Consider the following 19,622-nt stretch of genomic DNA (forward strand, 5'->3'; position numbering starts at 1 on the left):
AATTTAATGTATGAGGTTTATATATATAAACGTTTAAATTGCACACTGATCTTAGGTATATACTCACATATTTATATATATATATTTTATAAAAGATCGCTTGACAGTAAGTCGAACGCACCTCACTTACCTCTTTGTATTTCCATCGACAAGAGTTTTCATTGTGGTATTCTGGGCTTGGAAAATTAATTATACGCATATGCATAAATATATATATATCAGTGCAAATTCACTTAACATACTTAATAAATTGTTCAATTAATTTATATAAAAAAAATTATGGTACTTGACATTTCTTGGAATTGGTCAACGCTGGTAACTTTTCACAAACGGAAAAAACGCTTTATTGCGATACGAATTTCGAAAAAGAGAAGAGTGAAAATGGCATCGCGATAATTGAAGGTAGCGCTTCTAGGAGTGGTTTCTCCTGGTGGTTCCAATTACATATAAGAACTTTGGTCATTTGCTTGTATTTAACTGTTCATTTATTATTGATGGGTGTTGTTGATTGTTCAGACGAGTCCAATATTGCCGAAATGGAAATAATAATATATTATAGTTATTATTATAGTGCTGGCTCCTTTCTGGTAGTGATACTACGATTTTCTCCAGTTCGTCTCTGTGGTCCCGACGAATCAGCAAAGATCGCTTGTACATCCGGAGGAAATTCCGGAGCAATATAAAGATCAAGAGTTCAGTAATGAGGCACTTTAGTTATGTCCTCCTTGTAATCTACAATTTCGTCGTTGCTTACCACGTTTGCCTTCGAGGTTGTAGATCCCATGATATATAAATAGTGGGTTTCTATCGGGTTCCAAATTAGATCACTCGGGTAGGTCCTCCGCGTTTACTGTATTCGCCGGTAGTGGACCTAACTCGGTTCCGCAGTTCCGCGGTCGTTTCTGTTTCGTCTCCCGATTCTCAATTTATCTTGGACTGTGACTGCTCGATCCTAAGGTGGGGGGACCTTTTTTGCTGGTGGTATTGCTTCCGGGGAACACTTAGGTACAGCATTTCCCCGTTTTCTGGCTTAATGGCCCTCTTCTGAATTCTGCTAAGTTTCGTATTAATTGCTGTTCACACCCATTGCCTGCTGTTCTTGTTCTTGTAAATGGCTTTCTCTGACCAATTTCTGTGTTTCGCCACCTGCACTTTACAATGTCTTCTGTCTCTCGTTATTTTATTTTTTGTTTGTTTTATTCCTTACGCCGCCTTAGGCTGATCCCGTAACAAAAACAACATTAAATAGCTATTACATATATAGGAAAAATCATCAATACACACAGATATTTTTATTATTTCTACAAAACCTATTTCAAAGGTGTGACCACAAAACAACAATTATTTTACAAGTACATTATTATAAACGTTAATTTTTTTATATGTAAATTGGAAAAAGGAAATTTCGTTGTGTGTATACCCTTGCAAATATTTTTATAATTCGCAATACTTTTGATCATAATATTGCTTATACAAAATTTATTATTTTTGAGCGATGTTTTTTTCAATTACAAAAATGAAACACAAGGTAAATTGTGTAAAAGTGTAGATTTGTACAAAATACTGAAAACACATATATACTATGCAAAGCATAATTGCATACTCAGTTTTTGTTTTAAACGAGTTTGACATATCACAACATTTAGTTTAGTTCGAGTGTCCTACAAAGCTCGGATGTCATCCCTTCAATTTTTATATATTATTTAGGTAAACATTTAAGCGTTTCTTAGCATTCGAATTTAATGTAGTGAACGGGCTTTAAAAAAAGAAGAGTGCACTTCACATCTTTTCCATTGCTTTTGATACAAACCACCTTTGTGTATAACATTATTTAAGTTGCTTTGTAATAAGCATGACCCATAAAAATCGATGAAATTCGCGGAATCGGACATATACAACTTATAACTGTCGTATGAACGATGTTGGTAAATACATTTTATCTGCAAGGGTATACAAACTTCGGTTTGCCGAAGCTAGTTTATTTTTTTGCTTAATATATAATATATAAAATTTTTTTAAATCTTCATAGCTAAAAAAATTAAGATAGAAATTGTTCTTTTTGTTGTTCATCTGCATTCATTTTTCTAAACTGCCAACTTCCCAAGCCGTCGAACTCCAAAATATGTGTGTGATATTTCCTAAACAGGTATAGTTTACATTTAGTTTAAGCGATATGTGAACTTTAAAATCTTACCACAAAGTAGGCCTGTGTGTTATTGTCAACAGGGTAATTCCCATCCCTTTAGCAATTTCATAAATCGAACTTTCAACATCAATCGATACTGCACTCGTGCATTCATCTAGAAGCGCATAACGTGGTCTTGAGGGAATAAATAAATTTAAAATAGTTCGAGGTAAATATAATAAAAATGTAGCAAATTCATTGGTTCATACTTATGGTAAAACAAGCGAGCTATGGCCATACGTTGTTTTTCACCTCCAGATAATATATCCTTCCAATCGCGAACAACGTCGAAACTATCACTGAAAATGTTTGTTTGATGACATCGCCCTAATTATATGAAGTGTTTATTTCTTACCGTTGGGCGATGTGTTCGAGGCTGACCAGTTTTAAAATGCATCTTAGCTCGTTTTCAGTTATTTCTTTGCGTTTCATATCTTCACGCGTATCGGGGTATATTATTTGATCGCAAAGGCTTCCGATTGACATATATGGACGTTGTGGAATGTAAAACATACATGGAACATCTTTTACAGGCCGTGGAATTTGCAACTCTCCAGCGTATATGGGCCAAAGTCCACTTAGTATTCTAAACAAGCTGGATTTTCCGCATCCATTCGGACCAGTTATTAACAAATGTACACCAGGTTCGATGCATAATGTAAGTTTCGGTACAACTATATCACAGTTGGGTGTCACTACTGGAACTGCACGTAGGTTTATTGACATATTTCCCGGCTCATCTGAATAAATTATGCGGCCTTTTGCTATTGGTTTTCCATTACGAAACTCAATAACACCATTTGACTGATCGCTTTCCATTACACTCGTCTTGCAATAGACTCCCTGAGCGGTTTCCTCAAAAACATCCATCATGCCAGCCACGCGATAAGTATACCCAGCGAGCGACACGATTTCCTTATAAGAAGACATTAATCGCTCAATCGCGTCTGCTGCAGAAATAAGTAAATTTCTAGCTGTTGTTAAATATTGAGTTCGTTCGCTAACTCTCGACTCTGTTATGTTTGTGTCTCGAGTTGTTGCAGATCCTACATCACTGCCAGTCAGAATAGGAAGGGATACCATGATCATTCCGGTTCCGGACCAAACATACTTCATAAAAAATTGTTCAAGCATTATAAACCAAAGTTTTTGGTTAAAAATACTGGTCATTTGATTTACAAGGCGATTATATGCTTGCCGTAGCTGCTGCATCTCAACCTATATATTATAAACGAAAAAAAATAATGAAAATTGATTGCGAAATATAGTCAAAAAATGTGCTGATTTTTAGAAACCAGTAAAGTAAATGGCTCTTACTACAAACTAAGTTGCAGTTAAGACAATCAAACGCCAACATTCTTATTTTCCGATACAACATTTTATGAGGAGCAAGACAGGAATACCGGGGCCGATAGGTTAATATGCATATGCATAAGTAGCAGGGACCGTAAATATTGTAAGTTGTACCTTAAAAATCATATATTGTTAGCTTCAAATGCTTTTATACACCCCTTTGCAGAGGGTATTCGAATTTCAGTGAGAAGTTTTCAACCGAGTTTAGGAGACATTTCCGACCCTATAAAGTACATATATTCTTGATCAGCATCACAAGGAGTGTCGATCTAGCCATGTCTGTCGGTCCGTCAGTTTTTATGCAAACTAGTCTCTCAGTTTTAAAACTGTCTGCGTGAAAGTTTCCAAAAAGTTGTCTTTCTATTGCAGGTAGTACATAAGTCGAAACTAACCGGATCGGCCGACTATGGCATATAGCTCAATAGCATATAGAACAATCAGAAAATAAAATTTAAAAAAATTATAACATTGCTGTTTTTTTAATTTTTGTTTTACTTCTTCGACTTATAGTAATGGTTAAATATTTCAGAATTACGGTTTAAATTTCATCAAAATCGGACGACTATATCATTGGGATATATCTATATCATAAAAAAATATAACTTTTCTATTTTAAAATGTTTATTTTAAATTCTTTTTGACCTATTAATAATTTGAAAAGAACTATCAAATAATTGAGCTGCAAATCATTATAGCTTCAATGTTTTTAAACATACACGCAAGTTTTAATGTTTTCCAGAATATTTACTTTTTGCAATGGCTGCAAAGGTATATGAACTTCGGCTTGCCCAAGATTGCCTTCTCTCTTGTTTAGATATAATTAGCTGTAGCCAGTAAACATTATTTTAGCGAATTGATGTAAGTGGAGTGTAGTTGTTATAAAGAATTTTTAATTTTGTCAATAGCTGCAAGGGTATATAAACTCCGTCTGGCCGAAAATTGCTTCCTTTCTTGTTTTATGTTTTTATGTATTCGAAACACTGCATATGTTTTCGTAAAGCTTGCTTAAATATTAAAATCTTAACAAAAAAGATAAACCTACCTTATGGCCACCGTAAAATGCGATTTCTTCTGCATTTGTTATTATGCGGGAGTGAATGTGTCTAAGGTAACCGTACCTGTTCGCCTCTTCTGACACCAACTGTCCAAACTTCGGGGATACAATTCTTAATATGTGGGCTGTTAGGGCAATAACACCGACTGACAAAGCCGGTCCTGCATATTGGAGTAAAATTGTCAGTTATGCATGATACGTACTCATTTAGAATTAATTAACCCGTTATGATATTAGCTTTCATTTTTCTAGAGGATCTCATCAGTGCCAAGCCAATTAGCATCAGATCAAAGCATGGTTTAGTCAAGCTACTATACAAATGTGCTACCGAACTAGCGAACACGGAAATATCTTCGGTAAGTCTATAAGAATATGAATTGTTTTTAGAAAACTTTGGATTAATTTTTTGTAATCTTAAAACTCACCGATGATCCGCGTTTTCAATTCGTCCGTCCAAATTTGATACTCTATAGTAATTTTGGTTCTTAAAATACAACCGATATGAGTGGCGCACCAGTCGAGTTCTAAATTAAACATTTTTATCATATACCGTCTCAAATACTATTCTTAGTTACTTACCGAAAAGCTAGAGCAAGTTTACTCTCAAGAAATCGTATCATAGAATTTACAAATGTAGCAGGGATGGCGATTCCGAACCATTTAAGCAACACAAGAGCAAACTGTTTAATGTCTTTTCGTACTATAAATTTAACAAGGGCACCCTCCAATGCAGCGACATAAATACTAAGAAATGTTCGAGAAATTAGACAAAACGTGTGTATGCTTAGCAATCCCGTTTCATAGCACAAGGTTTGTGGGATCATTATTTTAGCTAGCATTTTCAGTTGCTTCAAAAACGCATGGTTTAGTCCAGGCTCAATAAAATTATTGTTATTTTTTTTTTTTAGCTGCTGAGCAACCAACAATTTTTCTGCCTCCGCAAGCTTTAAATCTTCTTCTGAGCAGTCTGTTCCTGATGGAGTAAGCTCCCCATTGTTGACTTTGGTTTTTGCTTTTTGAGTCCCTCCGATAGATGTGTGAGCGCTTTTTACGTAAGGGATAGTAATCTTAATGGTAAGTGCTAGTATTGCGCTGGTCACGAGGGCATAGCTAAATGCGTGTTTCGTGATACCATTATTATCACATTTTTCTGCAATACGGTCAACATATTTTGATAAAACACTCATTATTGTAGAAATCAGAACTGCGCTGGGGCGTTTTGTATAGGTCGATGGTCCGGCAAATAATCAATCAAAAATAAGGCTGAAATTAAAATTATAAAAAAATTTATAATAGTTATAAAAAATTATTATAAAAACGTTATATAACTGTTTTCCTTCCAAAGCGAGCGGTCGTGCTTTTTTGTGCGCTCCGAGTTTTTATTGTGTTGCTAATAACCCTTCGGTGGGATACATCAAAATGTAAACATATCGGTCACTTAATATATAAGCTTTTATATCTCCGTTCAGTTCGCGAACTTTTGTGTTTTCTCTTCTGTGTTTTTTCTATTCTGCAGTTTTTATTTTGTGCTCAGACTTGTGTTAGACTTGGATGCCCTTAGTGCATTATACTCCCGCTCTCTTGATCTCCCGCTCTCAAAAGTTCTAAGCGTGTAGTTTCTGCACTCTTGCGGTTCCTCTAACTGCCCGCTTACAAATTTCAGTTCCCATTCCCTGGAACAGTGGGCGTCCGAAATAATATTTAATATATAAATACAAAATTTCCGCGATTCTGCAAGAAATTCAGTCTGATGGTCAGGTCTGACCAGTCAAACATGACTTGCTGGCTATGTAAAAATTTAGTACACACTTAGTGCGCTGGTTGTACAACCTAAAAACGTGGATGACCTTTTTAAAATTTGCTTCTACATATATTCTCTTAACAACGGAAGAGCAAAGGCCAAAATGCTACCTACGTTGGCCTGTCGATAGACATATGTCTATGCGTTTTTTAATAGCTCTTTAAAAATTTCGGGGAGATGCCAAATATTACATGGGAGAGTCGATCTAGCCATGTCCGTCTGTCTGTGCGTCTGTCAGTCCGTTTCAACGCAAACTAGTCTCTCAGTTTTAAAGCTATCTGCATGAAACTTTCCCAAAAGTTGTATTTTTATTGCAGGTAGTACATAAGTCGGAACGAGCCGGATAGGACGACTATAGCATATAGCTCCCATAGGAACAATCGGTAAATAAATGAAAAAAATTAAAAGTTTCCGTTTTAAAATCATATTTTTTTTATAAAAATTAAATTAAATGAAAAAAAATATTATTTATTTTTAATTTTTATTTAACAATTGGACCATAAAAATAAAAATAATAATTACTTTTTAAGTTTTTTGGATAAATATTTCGTTCTGTCTCTCTACATCATCGACCAACGGCAGAGTACCGGCAGAGCGCCGGTAGATGATTAAATAACTTCTAAAATTATAGCTCGGTTTTAAAATTTTTGTGTCTACCGATTTATATGACCGAAACTCATACACAGAGTCCCATATCTAAAGCTCTTTTTTGAAATAAACTTGAAATTAATAGTTTGATTCGACTTTTGATTCTGATCTTTATAGGCGTTTCACCCTTACTTCTACCTGTTACATGCTTTTCAACTATTACAATATACATATACTAAAACATGCTCTTACTTCTTTGTGTACGTAATTTGCGTTTTGTTACTGTTTGTATCGGCCTCTGCCGCCGTGCTGCTTCTGCTCTGCCGGCGCTGCTTTGCTCTACAAGTTGCGGGTCTGGCCTTTCGTCTGATTCAATTTTTAAAAAATTTTGTTTTCCTTTTCGACTGGTTCACTATTTTGCTGATCCAGTTCAAAAGTGTAGACAATAATCAAATTATATTTTACAAGTGGACTCATCCTTTACTGACTGATATAACGCTTACGACCCATCGCAATCAATTACCGAATGACTGCTTGAAAACTGTTGACTGCGGCTTATCGCAAATTAAGTTTAGAAATAAATAAAAATATATTTCATGCGGTAAATCAAGTTACGAATATGAAAGCTGTAAGCACTGGGAATCATATATCATATATATATATACATTGTCTGGGAGGTGCTATTGTGTGGATCATATTTATAGTCCGATATTAAGCCTGGCTCGTTCCGTTCAAAATATATTTAAATTCAATTTTTATCAAAACAGGAGAGAAGCAAACTACGGAAAGCCTATACTTCGGCAGCTATTCCAAAAATTATATATTCTTTGAAAAATCTCTGTTTCGAATTCAATGATTTTCAGCTCAATTATTCAATCGGCAGCTATATGATATCATTATCTGATTTAAGTAAAAAAAACGTAATTAAAAAACAAGGTTAAAAATGTTTGTCTTTTTTTCGCCGATTGTTAGAATCGGCATACACATAGCATGTTTTAGTCGCCCGATCCGGTTCGTTCCGACATATACATTTAACCATTACTATATGTCGAAGAACTACAAAAAAAATTAGAAAACGGCAAAGTTAGAATTTTTTTAAATTTATTTTTCGATTGTTCCTATGGGAGCTATATGCTATAGTCATCCGATCCGGTCCGATCAATAAAATGACAACTTTGGGGAAAGTTTCTTGCTGATAGCTTTAAAACTCAGAGACAAGTTTGCGTAGAAATGGACAGACAGATGAACAGACGGACAAACGAATCGGAATATCAGTGTTTTAAAGAATATTTAATTTTTGGAATAGCCACAAGAGCTTGGTGAAGTTTGCTTCCTTTCTTGTTATTAATCTCTTATAGTTGAGTGCATCGATTATTAAATACCCGACTCTGAGCTAACCTCAGAGAACAGGCTAACTACACAGGGAGAATACTAAAAGCTAATAGCGGGCCTGTTAGTTTTATAGCCATACTGATGAAACCTTACCAAAATCTTTTTTCTATTGGAGGTGGAAAAATTAATTAAAAGTTATACTTTGATGTACTAGTTTAAAAGTATTATTAAAATCGGTTCACGATATCATGTACATGACTTAGGAACAAGCTTAAAAAGTTTAAAAATTGAAGTATAGTTCTTTTATAGAATAATTAAACTTTCATACAAAAAATAAAATGTCGCCTTCGGCTAGCAGAAGTTTGCATCCCTTCTTGTTAAAGTTAAGGTATTGAAATTTGTATAAAAACAAGAATTTTTGAAAAAGTTTAATCAAGTCAGCTCTAAAGGTGAAAGACTTCTTTGAGTACTAAAAGACCGATGGAGAGATATTTATATTTGATTGGAACAAAAGAGACATCTTTAAAAAATATGATTGTTCATCGCAGCAACTATTTCTTGTGTTGACAGTAAGGTTTCTTTCCTTTACTTTACGCTATAAAGTTCAATATATTTTGTAACAATTACCCAGAAAAGAAAATAATGTATGAAAAGAAGTTTTCTTTTTTTGTTTTTTTTTGCAACTGTTGTATTCTTATATAACGATAAGCAGCCACGAGATTTGAGTCCGTACTCACCGCGCGTTGAAATTAAACTAGTTAGCAATTCTTTTAAAAACTTTTTCTCAATAGAAATACCTTTGCCTTGATAGGTGTCCAACATTTTTTGATAAGAACCACTCACTGTTTGCCCCTGCGGATATCTAAAAATAATTTTCATAATTAGATTTACAAAAGGCTTATCTGTCGTAAGCTTTCTTCCTAAAACAAAAAATAGTTTCGAACAAGACAAAAGGATATATTCATATTCCCATATATATTCGAAACCATAACAAAGACAAAAAATGAGAAATAGATAAAGAAAAAGTATTAATCTTAAAATGGTATAAGCGGATTAGATTAGCAGAATGGTCAAATAAAAATTGCACGGTGTACCACACAAAATAATAAAGGCAATAAAAAACTGTCAAATGTCCCGCGAGAAATAATTTAGTACTAGATGTAACATTATTTTGCAGCTCAGTTGAGAAATATTATTGATATTTTTGATTTCAGTTAATAAAATTAATATCGATTTGCTAAAAATAAATATTAATAGTGATCAGCAAAAAATTATATATATACCCTTGCAGCTCTTGCCAAAATTAATATATTCTTTAAAACATATAAATTTCGATTTCGATTACAAGGCTAATTGAATAAATATTAAGTACTTTTTTTTATGAAACAAAAAATAGTCGTCACAAAACGTGATATCAAAAGTATTTGTAGTTGAAGGTGTGATAGTCAAGGTTATTTTACCTCGTCAAGAGGTGTTATTGTTTGATATGCTATAATCAAACGAATTTAATGACATTTAAATCGTAATTCTAAAATAATAATTAATACTATATTTGGAAAAACAAAATAAATAATTGAAAACAGCAAAGATATATTAATTTTTTCATTTATTTTTCGAACAATCCGGCGCGTTCCGACTTATGTACTACCTGCAAAAAAAAGACAACTTTTTGTAAAGTTTCATTCAGATAGCTTTCAAACTGAATTTGCGTAGAAACGGACGGACGGACATGGCTAGATCGACTCTCCTAGTGATGCTGATCAAGAATGTATTTACTTTATTGGGTCACAATAAGAATTATGTTTGCATAACCTTAAAAAAGAGGATCGCTATATAGTGTTATTTGAAAAATGTTGCCAAAAAAGACTGGTGTCAGAATCATTTCTAGACTGTAATTTTATTTGACAGACAAAAAAAGCCAATTTTATGCCAGCTGGATCAACCTTTCAAGTTTTGTGGTGTGCAAATTTAGGAATTCTAGGAAAATATATATTCGATGAAGAACCGTTAATCACATTTTGAACCACAAAAAATCGAAAGGCAAAAATTGCCGTTACAAAATGGATTAAGAAAACATTATTTTACCACCAGTAATGGGGAAAGATTGGCTTACCACCAGGATTATTTATTATTATTATTATTTATGTATCTGCGAGTATAGTACAATACTGTTTCTTTTAGTTGGCTTACAAAAAAGGAAAACCTATTACCCACTAGATTAATGTGTATATTAAAACTCCATAAATTAACCTTGTCTGCTTGGTTTTGGAGTTTCAAAGCACAAATAAGACGAGGGGGGAATGATAAATAGCAGTCAACTTAGAACTTTGCTGACTGAAAACAGCAAGTGGTGGATACACTTTTAATAATTTTTTCGTAAGAGGTCACCACATGTGACTGCCCGTTTTTAAGCATTTTTTTTGGGATTTATTTTTGTGGAACCAGGAAAACGTCGAACCTCAAACTTTCTTTCTATATATGTATTAAGTAACGTCTTAACAAAAGAAAAAAAGAAAAATGCATACAGAGATTGACAAAGAATCAATACGACAGTTTATTGGAACACGTTTTATCGACATACGGATGCAGGATTACTGTCGCGATACTGGCTTAGAAAGGATACGTGGATGGCAGCGTGAAAACGAACAATATGACTCCGAGTGCCAGATGAACGTTTCAAGCGTCCCGAACGTCGTGCGGTATTGTAGTTTTTGGGTCCCTTCCGATACCTTTTGCGGTAAAAGTAGGTTTATACATCAATTTTGAGGTTATAAGGAAACAGAAAATGCAAAAATAAATTCGATTTTCCAAAAAAAAGTTGTGCACTAACCCCTTAAACTTCATTAAAATCAAGAAAGGAAGCAAACTTCGGCAAGACGAAGTTCATATACCCTTGCAGCTATTGCAAAAATTAAATATTCTTGAAAACATTAAAATTATGATTTACTTGAGTATATGTATGTTAAAAATTATTGAAGCTATGATGATTTGCAGCTTATTTATTCGATAGTTCCTATGGCAGCTACATGATATCGTTTTCCGATTTCAATAAAATTAAAAGCGTAATTCTGAACTGTCAAATAATTAATAAATCAAAAAGAATTTCTAAAAAATTACAAAATAAAAAGGTTAAAATCTAAAAAAAAATTGTTTATATATTTTTAGTGTTTTCATGGGAGCTTTATGTTATAGTCGTCCGATTTTGATGAAATTTAAACCGTAATTCTGAAATATTTAACCATTACTATATGTCGAAGAACTAAAAAAAAATTAAAAACAGCAAAGTTATAAAAGTTTTTTTCCGATTGTTCCTATGGGAGTTATATGCTATAGTCGCCCGATCCGGCTTGTTCCGACTTATGTACTACCTCCAATAGAAAAATTGTATAGCTTTAAAACTGAGAGACTAGTTTGCGTAGAAACGGACGGGCAGACCAACAAGAATATATATAATAATCGGAAATGCCTCTTTCACTGCGTTGGAAACTTCTGACTGAAATTATAATATATAATATAAGCAGCAAAGTTATCATTTGATATAATTGACCGGTCCGGTCCGGCTTGTTTCGACTACTACCTGCAATAGAACGGGATATTTTGGAAAAGTTTTATTTAGATAGATTTAAAACTAAGAGACGAGATTGCTTAGAAAAGGACGTACGACCGGCCAGTTGAACTGACAGACGAACATGGCTAGATCGACTGTTGATCAGAAATATGGGGTAAAAATTTTTCATTCCCTCCTTACTGAAATTGCAATACCCTCTGCAAGGGTATTTAGATAGAAACAATTAAAATCGAAAATTTTATCATAAAGCTTCAAGAAGAATGATCCAATAATTGAGCTGAAAATCATCATAGCTTTTGTTTTTGAGCATATAAATCGATATTTAGATGTTTTGAAGAATATTTAATTTTTGCAATAGCTGCAAGGCTACATAAACTTCGGCTTGTCGAAGTTTGCTTTCTTTCTTGTTTGAATAACTTTTGAACGGAGCATCGGATACAAGCAAATTGGGCGTCATTCGACGCGTATTTTTAACAAAATTTAGACTGTGCCAAAAAAGTATGTCACTGTCACCGCCCCTTCTCCTGAACCAATTAATCTTCCTCAAGTCTTGGTATACAATCCCTTATCTTTTAGCGATACCTTTCGGTTGGTGTATTAGTCGTTACGATCGGACCATCACAGCAGATTTTCAATTCTGAGGCTATATATAGTAGTCTCCTATACACCCGCTCTTGGTGCGCATCGTCACTACATGTACCGTCGTCTGCAGTGATTTAGTCCGACTCATACCTACCAAGACTACTTTTTTGTAAGTTTCTCGTTTAGCTTTAAAACTAAGAGACCAGCTTGCATAACACTCGAGTAGAGATTCTGACCATCTGATTCTAATCAAGAGTTTATAAACGTTTTAAGGTCGGAAATGCCAATTTGTTTTATAAGCACATGCAGAATGTTGTTGTTCATCCACAGACTTATATTTATATTTAAAAACTTGTTGCAATATAAAGCACGCACGATAACTTATCTGAGTACCGCCAGCCCACACAGCTAAAGTCGTAAAAGAGACCAATTGTATAAAGACTGGAGATTAGGTAGCGGAAGTTTTTAGATTATGAGCCACTATAGGACTTTGGATTTTCGTTATCTTTTTTGAAAGAAGTCTATCCACGACAATAAAACGTTCTTTAAGGGCTTAGTTTTAGTGACCTTAAGATAGCAAGTTATATCTTTGAATGTTTTGATCCGGTTTTCAATTTTTTGGTACATATTATAGGCAAATAAATAAAATTTATATAAATGCAAACTGCAGAGGGTAATATAATATTAATCAGCAGTTTGCAACGCATTGAAGAATACATTTCCGACCCTATAAAGTAATATATATATATTCTTGATCGGCATCACTAGGAGAGTCTGTCTAGCCATAGCCGCCCGTCCGTCCTCGCAAAATAGTCTCTCAATTTAAAAGCTATCTCAACGAAACTTTCCCAAAATTCTTCCTTTTATATAAGTCAAAACGGAGCGAACCAGACGACTATGTTAAATATTTCGATGATTTTTTAAAATACTTTGCGATGACTTACTATTCAGAACTATGTTTTTAGTTTCATTTGAATCGAAGAACTATCATAAAGCTGTCATAGGAACGCTAAATCCCATGCAAAAATATGTTATTTTGAAATTTTTTTTTATGATCATCATCACTTTAAAAGCCATCTAGACTTGCCCGTCCGTAAGAACGTCGAGTTCGCGGGAACTATAAAATCAAGAGAATTGGAATTACAAATTGTAGGAACATCCCGCATATGTTTATTCGGTCAATATCTATCAACCGATTCAGAAGTGTTTAAATTCGAACCATAATTTTAAAAGTTATAAGATAAATGTACATTTTTTTTATATTTTAAAATTTGAGGTTCTGATCGTAAATTCTCGAACTGTAAGTCACAAAACTTGATATATGTGCTTTTGAGATTACAAAGCTATATATACATAATATACAAACAAACAAGAAAACAAGCAAACTTCGGCAATCCGAAGTTTATTTACCCTTGCAGTTATCACAAAAATTTAATATTCATGAAAGCATTTAAAAACCTTGAATCTATGGTGATTTTCAGTTTAATTATTCGATCGTTCCTACGACAGCTACGTCATATCGTTTTCAGATTTGAATAAAATAAAAAGAAAACAAGAAATGAAGCTAACTTCGGCAAGCCGAAGTTTATTCACCCTATTGGAAATATTCTTGATCACATCAAAATTATGATTGACTTGCGTGTATGTTTATTTCTGATAATTTCTGATTTAATTCTGAACTGTCAAATTATTAATTAATTAAATAGAATTTCTAAAAAATATTACAAAATAAAAAGGTTAAATTTAATTTTTTTTTTAATTGTTTCCATGGGAGCTCTATGTTTTAGTCGTCCTATCCGGCTCGCTTCAACTTATATACTACCTGCAATAGAAAGACAACTTTTGGGAAAATTCATGCAGATAGTTTTATAACTGAGAGACTAGTTTGCATAGAAACGGACGGACAGACGGACATGATCAAGAATATTTATACTTTATAGAGTCGGAGAAGTCTCCTTCACTGCGTTGCAAACTTCTGACTGAAATTATAAAACCCTCTGCAAGGGTATAAGAATAAAATCAAATTATTATGTCCAAAGGAATTTGTTAAAAAAAAATGCAAAAAAAAGAAGGTTAATTGTAATTTTTTTGTTTAATTATTCCGATTGTTCCCATGGGAGCTATATGATATAGTTATCTGATTTTGATGAAATTTAAACTGTTATTTTGAGATATTTGACCATTACTATATGTCCAAGAACTAACAAAAACTAAAAAACAGCAGTTATAATTTTTTAAATTTACTTTTCCGATTGTTCCTATGAGAGCTATATCCCTTAAATATAGGAAAATATTCCTGTCTCCTATTGACAAGGGCGTTTGTATGCTGCATTAAGCCAGTGCTAGTAAATGCTGGTCTCAGTGCTGTGAACTTTTCAAAAGTAATGTTGAGAACCAGAGTTGCCAAAGGCGATGAAAAAGGTCCCAACGAGATTCGTTTTGCACAAATAGAACATTAAATTAAGCGGTAATAATAAGAAAAACACTTTTAGATTTTACTTTGAAGAAATGCCTATATTACCATATTTAAACGAACACAAAAAGCGTGCTTTTTTGACAACCCTTGCAGCCTCCCCTTCAATTCGTTCGGAAACAATGGCAGGGGCGGCGAAATTGCTAAAATGCCGAAGTCAAGAATCAAATCGATTCTGAGACGCAATCACAAAATAATTTGTAACATGTCAAATATTTTTTAATAAACCAAATTTGTAAAGCAATAATATTCTTAAACCATTAAAGAACAAGAAAGGAAGCAAACTTCGGCAAACCGAAGTTCATATACCCTTGCAGCTATTGCAAAATCTAAATATTCTTGAAAACATTAAAATTATGATTTACTTGCGTAGTTTAAAAACATTGAAGCTATGATGATTTGCAGCTTAATTATTCGATAGTTCCTATGGCAGCTATACGATTGTTCCTATGGGAGCTATATGCTATAGTCGTCCGATTTTGATAAAATTTAAACCGTAATTCTGAAATATTTAACCATTACTATATCTCAAAGAACTAAAAAAAAAATTGAAAAACACCAAAGTTATAATTTTTTTCATTTATTTTCCCGATTGTTCCTATGGGAGCTATATGCTATAGTCGTCCGATCCGGCTCGTTCCGACTTATATACTACCTGCAATAGAAAGACAACTTTTGAAAAAGTTTCATGCAGATAGCTTTAAAACTGAGAGACTAGTTTGCATATAAACGGACGGACAGACGGACGGACAGACGGACATGGCTAGATCGACTCGCCTACTGATGCTGATCAAGAATATATATACTTTATAGGGTCGGAGATGTCTCCTTCACTGCGTTGCAAACTTCTGACTGAAATTATAATACCCTCTGCAAGGGTATAAAAATTTGTGTTGGTGAAACAAGTTATGGAGAAATTAATGCAAAAGAAATAAAGTCGATAGGACCGCTACAAAGGGTACCACATAGTATCTGCAAAAAAAAATTTCAGGCAAATCGAAAATTCCAGAAATTTTACACCGTAATACTTTATCCAACTTTTTTTTTTATCGTGGGGAAGTGTTTGGTCAATGTGACCATTGTTTTTTAACCAATTTTTTCGATCTTTTTGAATAATTAAAATATACTTATAATCGAAAATTTTTGAAATCAGAGGCAGACGCGATAGAGAATAGTATAAACTATTTCTTTTAAAGGAAATCGGCTTTATCTCCTAAAATAATTCGAATTTTGAAAAATCTTTAAAAAAACATATTTTTAAAAATATTCAAAATATGCAAAAAAATCGATTTATTTTACATTTCGATACCAAAATACCCCCTGAAACGCTTTTTCCGGAAATAAGTTTTTTTAGCCATAAAAAAAAAATTGTTTCCCAATTGTTCACAAAATATATCGCTATGTTTTGCCGACTAGGATTTTCTTCCCCTTTTTTTTAGCCCCTGCATAACTTTTGCTAATGGCAACATAAAATCTGTCCTGGGGAAAAAATAGTCGACGTAACTACTATTGTAAAGAATACCAATTTCAAATCTATGCCGTAGAACCTTTGTAACCAACTCCCTAAATAACCACTCAATTGCTCGCCTCGAGAGCAGAAGACCCCATTATGAAATTACTACTAAATGATCAAAATAATAAAATTTTAAAGGAAACATTTTTAAATTACACAAACCGTTTATTGACAAATTTACACATTTCTGATTTACGGTGATACATTTTTATAATAGCGAAGATGAAGTTTTTTTTTGACAGCCTTTAGAATGTCCCTGCAACAGTATCCATTATTGGGTGTACACATAACGGAAGTCGTAAACAATGTTAGTCCCTTATTAAAAATTCAGGCCGTGTTCTTGTCTCTTCTGACTAAGTTTAGTCGATCAGGCGAATGTGAAAATAACCAATTTCAATTATAAAATACGTCACAAAATGAGCTTAGATTTGAAAATACAAAATACTGTTTATGGGGTTATGACACTAAATTGTTGACCCCATTCATAGCAGCAATTGACAGAGCTGATAACAAAAATGCCAGCCAGGTTTCGTTATAAAAGTACTGTTCGATAATATACGATTAAAATATTATAAAACAAAAAGTAGAATTTGGATCAATCATTTTGTAGATAAAAAAAAAACCTGTACTGTGCTCAACCCCAAATCATTTTAAAAATTGAAACATATTCATATTAAAAGTTCGAAACCGAAACATGGAATTATGTAGATAAATATTTTCGAACATTTAAAATTAAGAACTGCAAAACTTTAAACGTTAAAATTAGCAGGATAAACATGTTTTAACAATAATGCCTAGTACTCAGATCGACGAACAGTTACACCAGCGTAAAAATTTTATTCTTTCTTTATAAATGTTTTCAGCTATATTTTGCACCGCGTTCAACAAAAGTGTCATAGAAAGGGATGCGTAATATTTTGTAGTACTTCAGTACTTTTAATTTAAGGTTTTGCATACAATTTTTAAAATTGGATGATACCCTACTGAACCGACTGTTGACTGGTAATTATTCGGCGCGCTGCAATAAAAAACTTTGTTGGAGCGGTCGAAGCAGAAATTTGAAAAGTGCTCCTTTTTAGTCATCACAAAATTTGGTATTTTGAGGATTGAAAGTGCGATCGCCACGATTGTTTTCCTCGTTAAAATTTTTTTTTTGTTTGATTTATATCAATGATGTATGATATATGTACATTTATTATAAATTATGTTTAACAGTTATTTTTTTCCAAATGGGTAGCATTACCCATACTACCCTCGTCAACCGCTTGCCATCCTTTTATATACATATGTATGTACAGTGGGCAAAATTTTTACGAATATTTTACATGAAATTTCATTTTTGCTAAACTTGTTTTGCACATTGTATGTATGTATACTTACAAAAAATAAGTCTATGTCTTTTTAATATTTAAGAAGTCTAACGTACGTTAGAAGTTTATAAGATCTGCTTAGAACAATGTATTTCAATATCGTTTTGCGCTCTCACTAAACGAAGCTAGTAATTAAACTCGATTGCTTTTGCAACCATTCCATTACATTTTATAACCATTTTTATTGTGTTCTTAAGTTGATTGGTTATGTTAATACAATGTCATTGGAAACGCTATAAAACATCCTGGATGCACAGTTAAATTATAGAATCATAAGTTATTTTATGTTCATTTGAAGGTAAACACCAATAGATAGGAATACATACATACATCAACTTTCAACTAATATTTTATCGCAATATATTCTGCAATATGGCTCAGAAAAAAATAAGTTATCACAGATTAACAATGAAAACAAAAGCACTCCCCGTAGGCAGGCATGGCATGCACGCTGAACAACTAAAAATTACGACCGAACAACACAAGAGCTTAAAGCTTAGGTTTTACTATATATACATATGTATAAACAAGTACGAGCACATACACATGCAAGGCTGTGGATGTTTTGGACTAAGTACATTTTGTAATACAATGCACAACGTAATAAACTAAAGATACAGCCGCATACAATTCTTTGCAACCTTTGCATGTATGTACATAATAACATACATACAATGTATGTCAAAGAACAAAAGCAATCATGGCAATCGATAGTTATACAAAAAACGGCATAGTGCATATATTTAACTGTGTGTAATGAGAACATACATTGTATCTACACCGACACAAAACCAATTTCACTGGCTAATATATTACCATTCTGCCCAATGAACTTATAGCCTATTCACATTGCAGTATTTTATAGTGGAACGATGGGAAGACGGCGAAAGAACCGTCCACAATCAATGGACGTGTTCAGCAAAACAACATGGTCACTGATGGATTTCTTAGTAGTTCTGGTGAATGCGTATGATCACTAATAAAGATGCAAAAATTATTCCATCATGATCAGCGAAATAGGAGCGAAAAAATAGTACGGTACCTTTTCTTGATACATGATAAATATCTGCTAGCCTACATATATCGATGGAGTAAATATCGACAAGAATAAACAGAAAAAGAACAGAGAATGTAAACAAAAAAAATCAAACAAAACAAGCTAAACAAACATTTCTTAAATAATGCGTAATGTATCATAAGCGCTTAGCAGAACAGACTTGATCACTGAATACATCAGTGATAATGTTGTTCTGCTAAATACGCACAAAGTCTTTTTTCTCAGAGTGCTTATAAACGCAGTGTAATTCAAACTAAATATTCACATATTTAAATAATTTTTTAGTAGGGGTTCTGTTAATTATAAATAAAATACATTTAATATTCTTATATCTTGTGTTTATTTCAATTAAGTAACCTCTTATACCAATCACATAAATCAACAATTTGAAAACAAAGTACCCTGCTCTATTGCCCGGAACATTTATTTTGAGAACTGTCTTGGAAATTATAGGAACAGCAGAGGATGACGGTGGAATATTGTGAGAAAATTCTGTGACGGTAAGTTCATATGCACTGTCATTGACGTAGACGGCGGCTTATGTGAATTGGCTATTACTCAACAAAAAGATTACCATAAAGGCTTATTTACACAGGCTTTAGTTGCTTCTGCAACAGTTACAATAATCCGCAACTGCGCTTCCTAATTACTTAAGGAGTACTTGTGCTGGAAAAAATTAAAATTTTACTATAACGAAATCTTGAAAGGTATTTGGAGCGTCCAGAATAAAAATAGACTTATTTACA

The 19,622-nt window shown here is 33.2% G+C and overlaps 1 protein-coding gene across 5 annotated transcripts; it reads right to left on the minus strand.

The window, feature by feature from the left end:
* Positions 1 to 1,259: 1,259 nt before the first annotated feature.
* Positions 1,260 to 18,452, minus strand: LOC108145295 (ATP-binding cassette sub-family D member). Of its 5 annotated transcripts, none has more exons than XM_041708599.1 (9): positions 18,364 to 18,452; positions 5,172 to 5,855; positions 5,018 to 5,116; positions 4,815 to 4,954; positions 4,581 to 4,753; positions 2,541 to 3,403; positions 2,395 to 2,484; positions 2,195 to 2,320; positions 1,260 to 2,138 (listed from the first exon to the last, which is right to left on the minus strand). In XM_041708599.1, the coding sequence occupies exons 2-9, from the start codon at positions 5,777 to 5,779 to the stop codon at positions 2,039 to 2,041; spliced, it is 2,199 nt and encodes a 732-aa protein (XP_041564533.1). In that variant the 5' UTR covers positions 5,780 to 5,855; positions 18,364 to 18,452; the 3' UTR covers positions 1,260 to 2,038. The 5 variants fall into 5 exon arrangements, with proteins under 5 accessions (XP_041564533.1, XP_041564530.1, XP_017126102.2 ...); XM_041708596.1 differs by lacking the exon at positions 18,364 to 18,452 and adding an exon at positions 18,150 to 18,287; XM_017270613.2 differs by lacking the exon at positions 18,364 to 18,452 and adding an exon at positions 18,146 to 18,287.
* Between the last annotated feature and the right edge of the window lie 1,170 nt (positions 18,453 to 19,622).

This window comes from Drosophila elegans, unplaced genomic scaffold (genome assembly GCF_018152505.1).
Source record: "Drosophila elegans isolate 14027-0461.03 unplaced genomic scaffold, ASM1815250v1 contig_349, whole genome shotgun sequence".
NCBI lineage: Eukaryota > Metazoa > Arthropoda > Insecta > Diptera > Drosophilidae > Drosophila > Drosophila elegans.

Excerpts from the sequence above, each read along its gene's own strand:
- LOC108145295 (XM_041708599.1), bottom strand. The coding sequence starts at position 5,779 with ATGAGTGTTTTATCAAAATATGTTGACCGTATTGCAGAAAAATGTGAT. Across the intron at positions 2,321-2,394 it reads GCTCGCTTGTTTTACCATAA|ACCACGTTATGCGCTTCTAG; the intron begins GTATGAACCAAT and ends TATTCCCTCAAG. Across the intron at positions 2,139-2,194 it reads ACACACAGGCCTACTTTGTG|GAAATATCACACACATATTT; the intron begins GTAAGATTTTAA and ends ATACCTGTTTAG.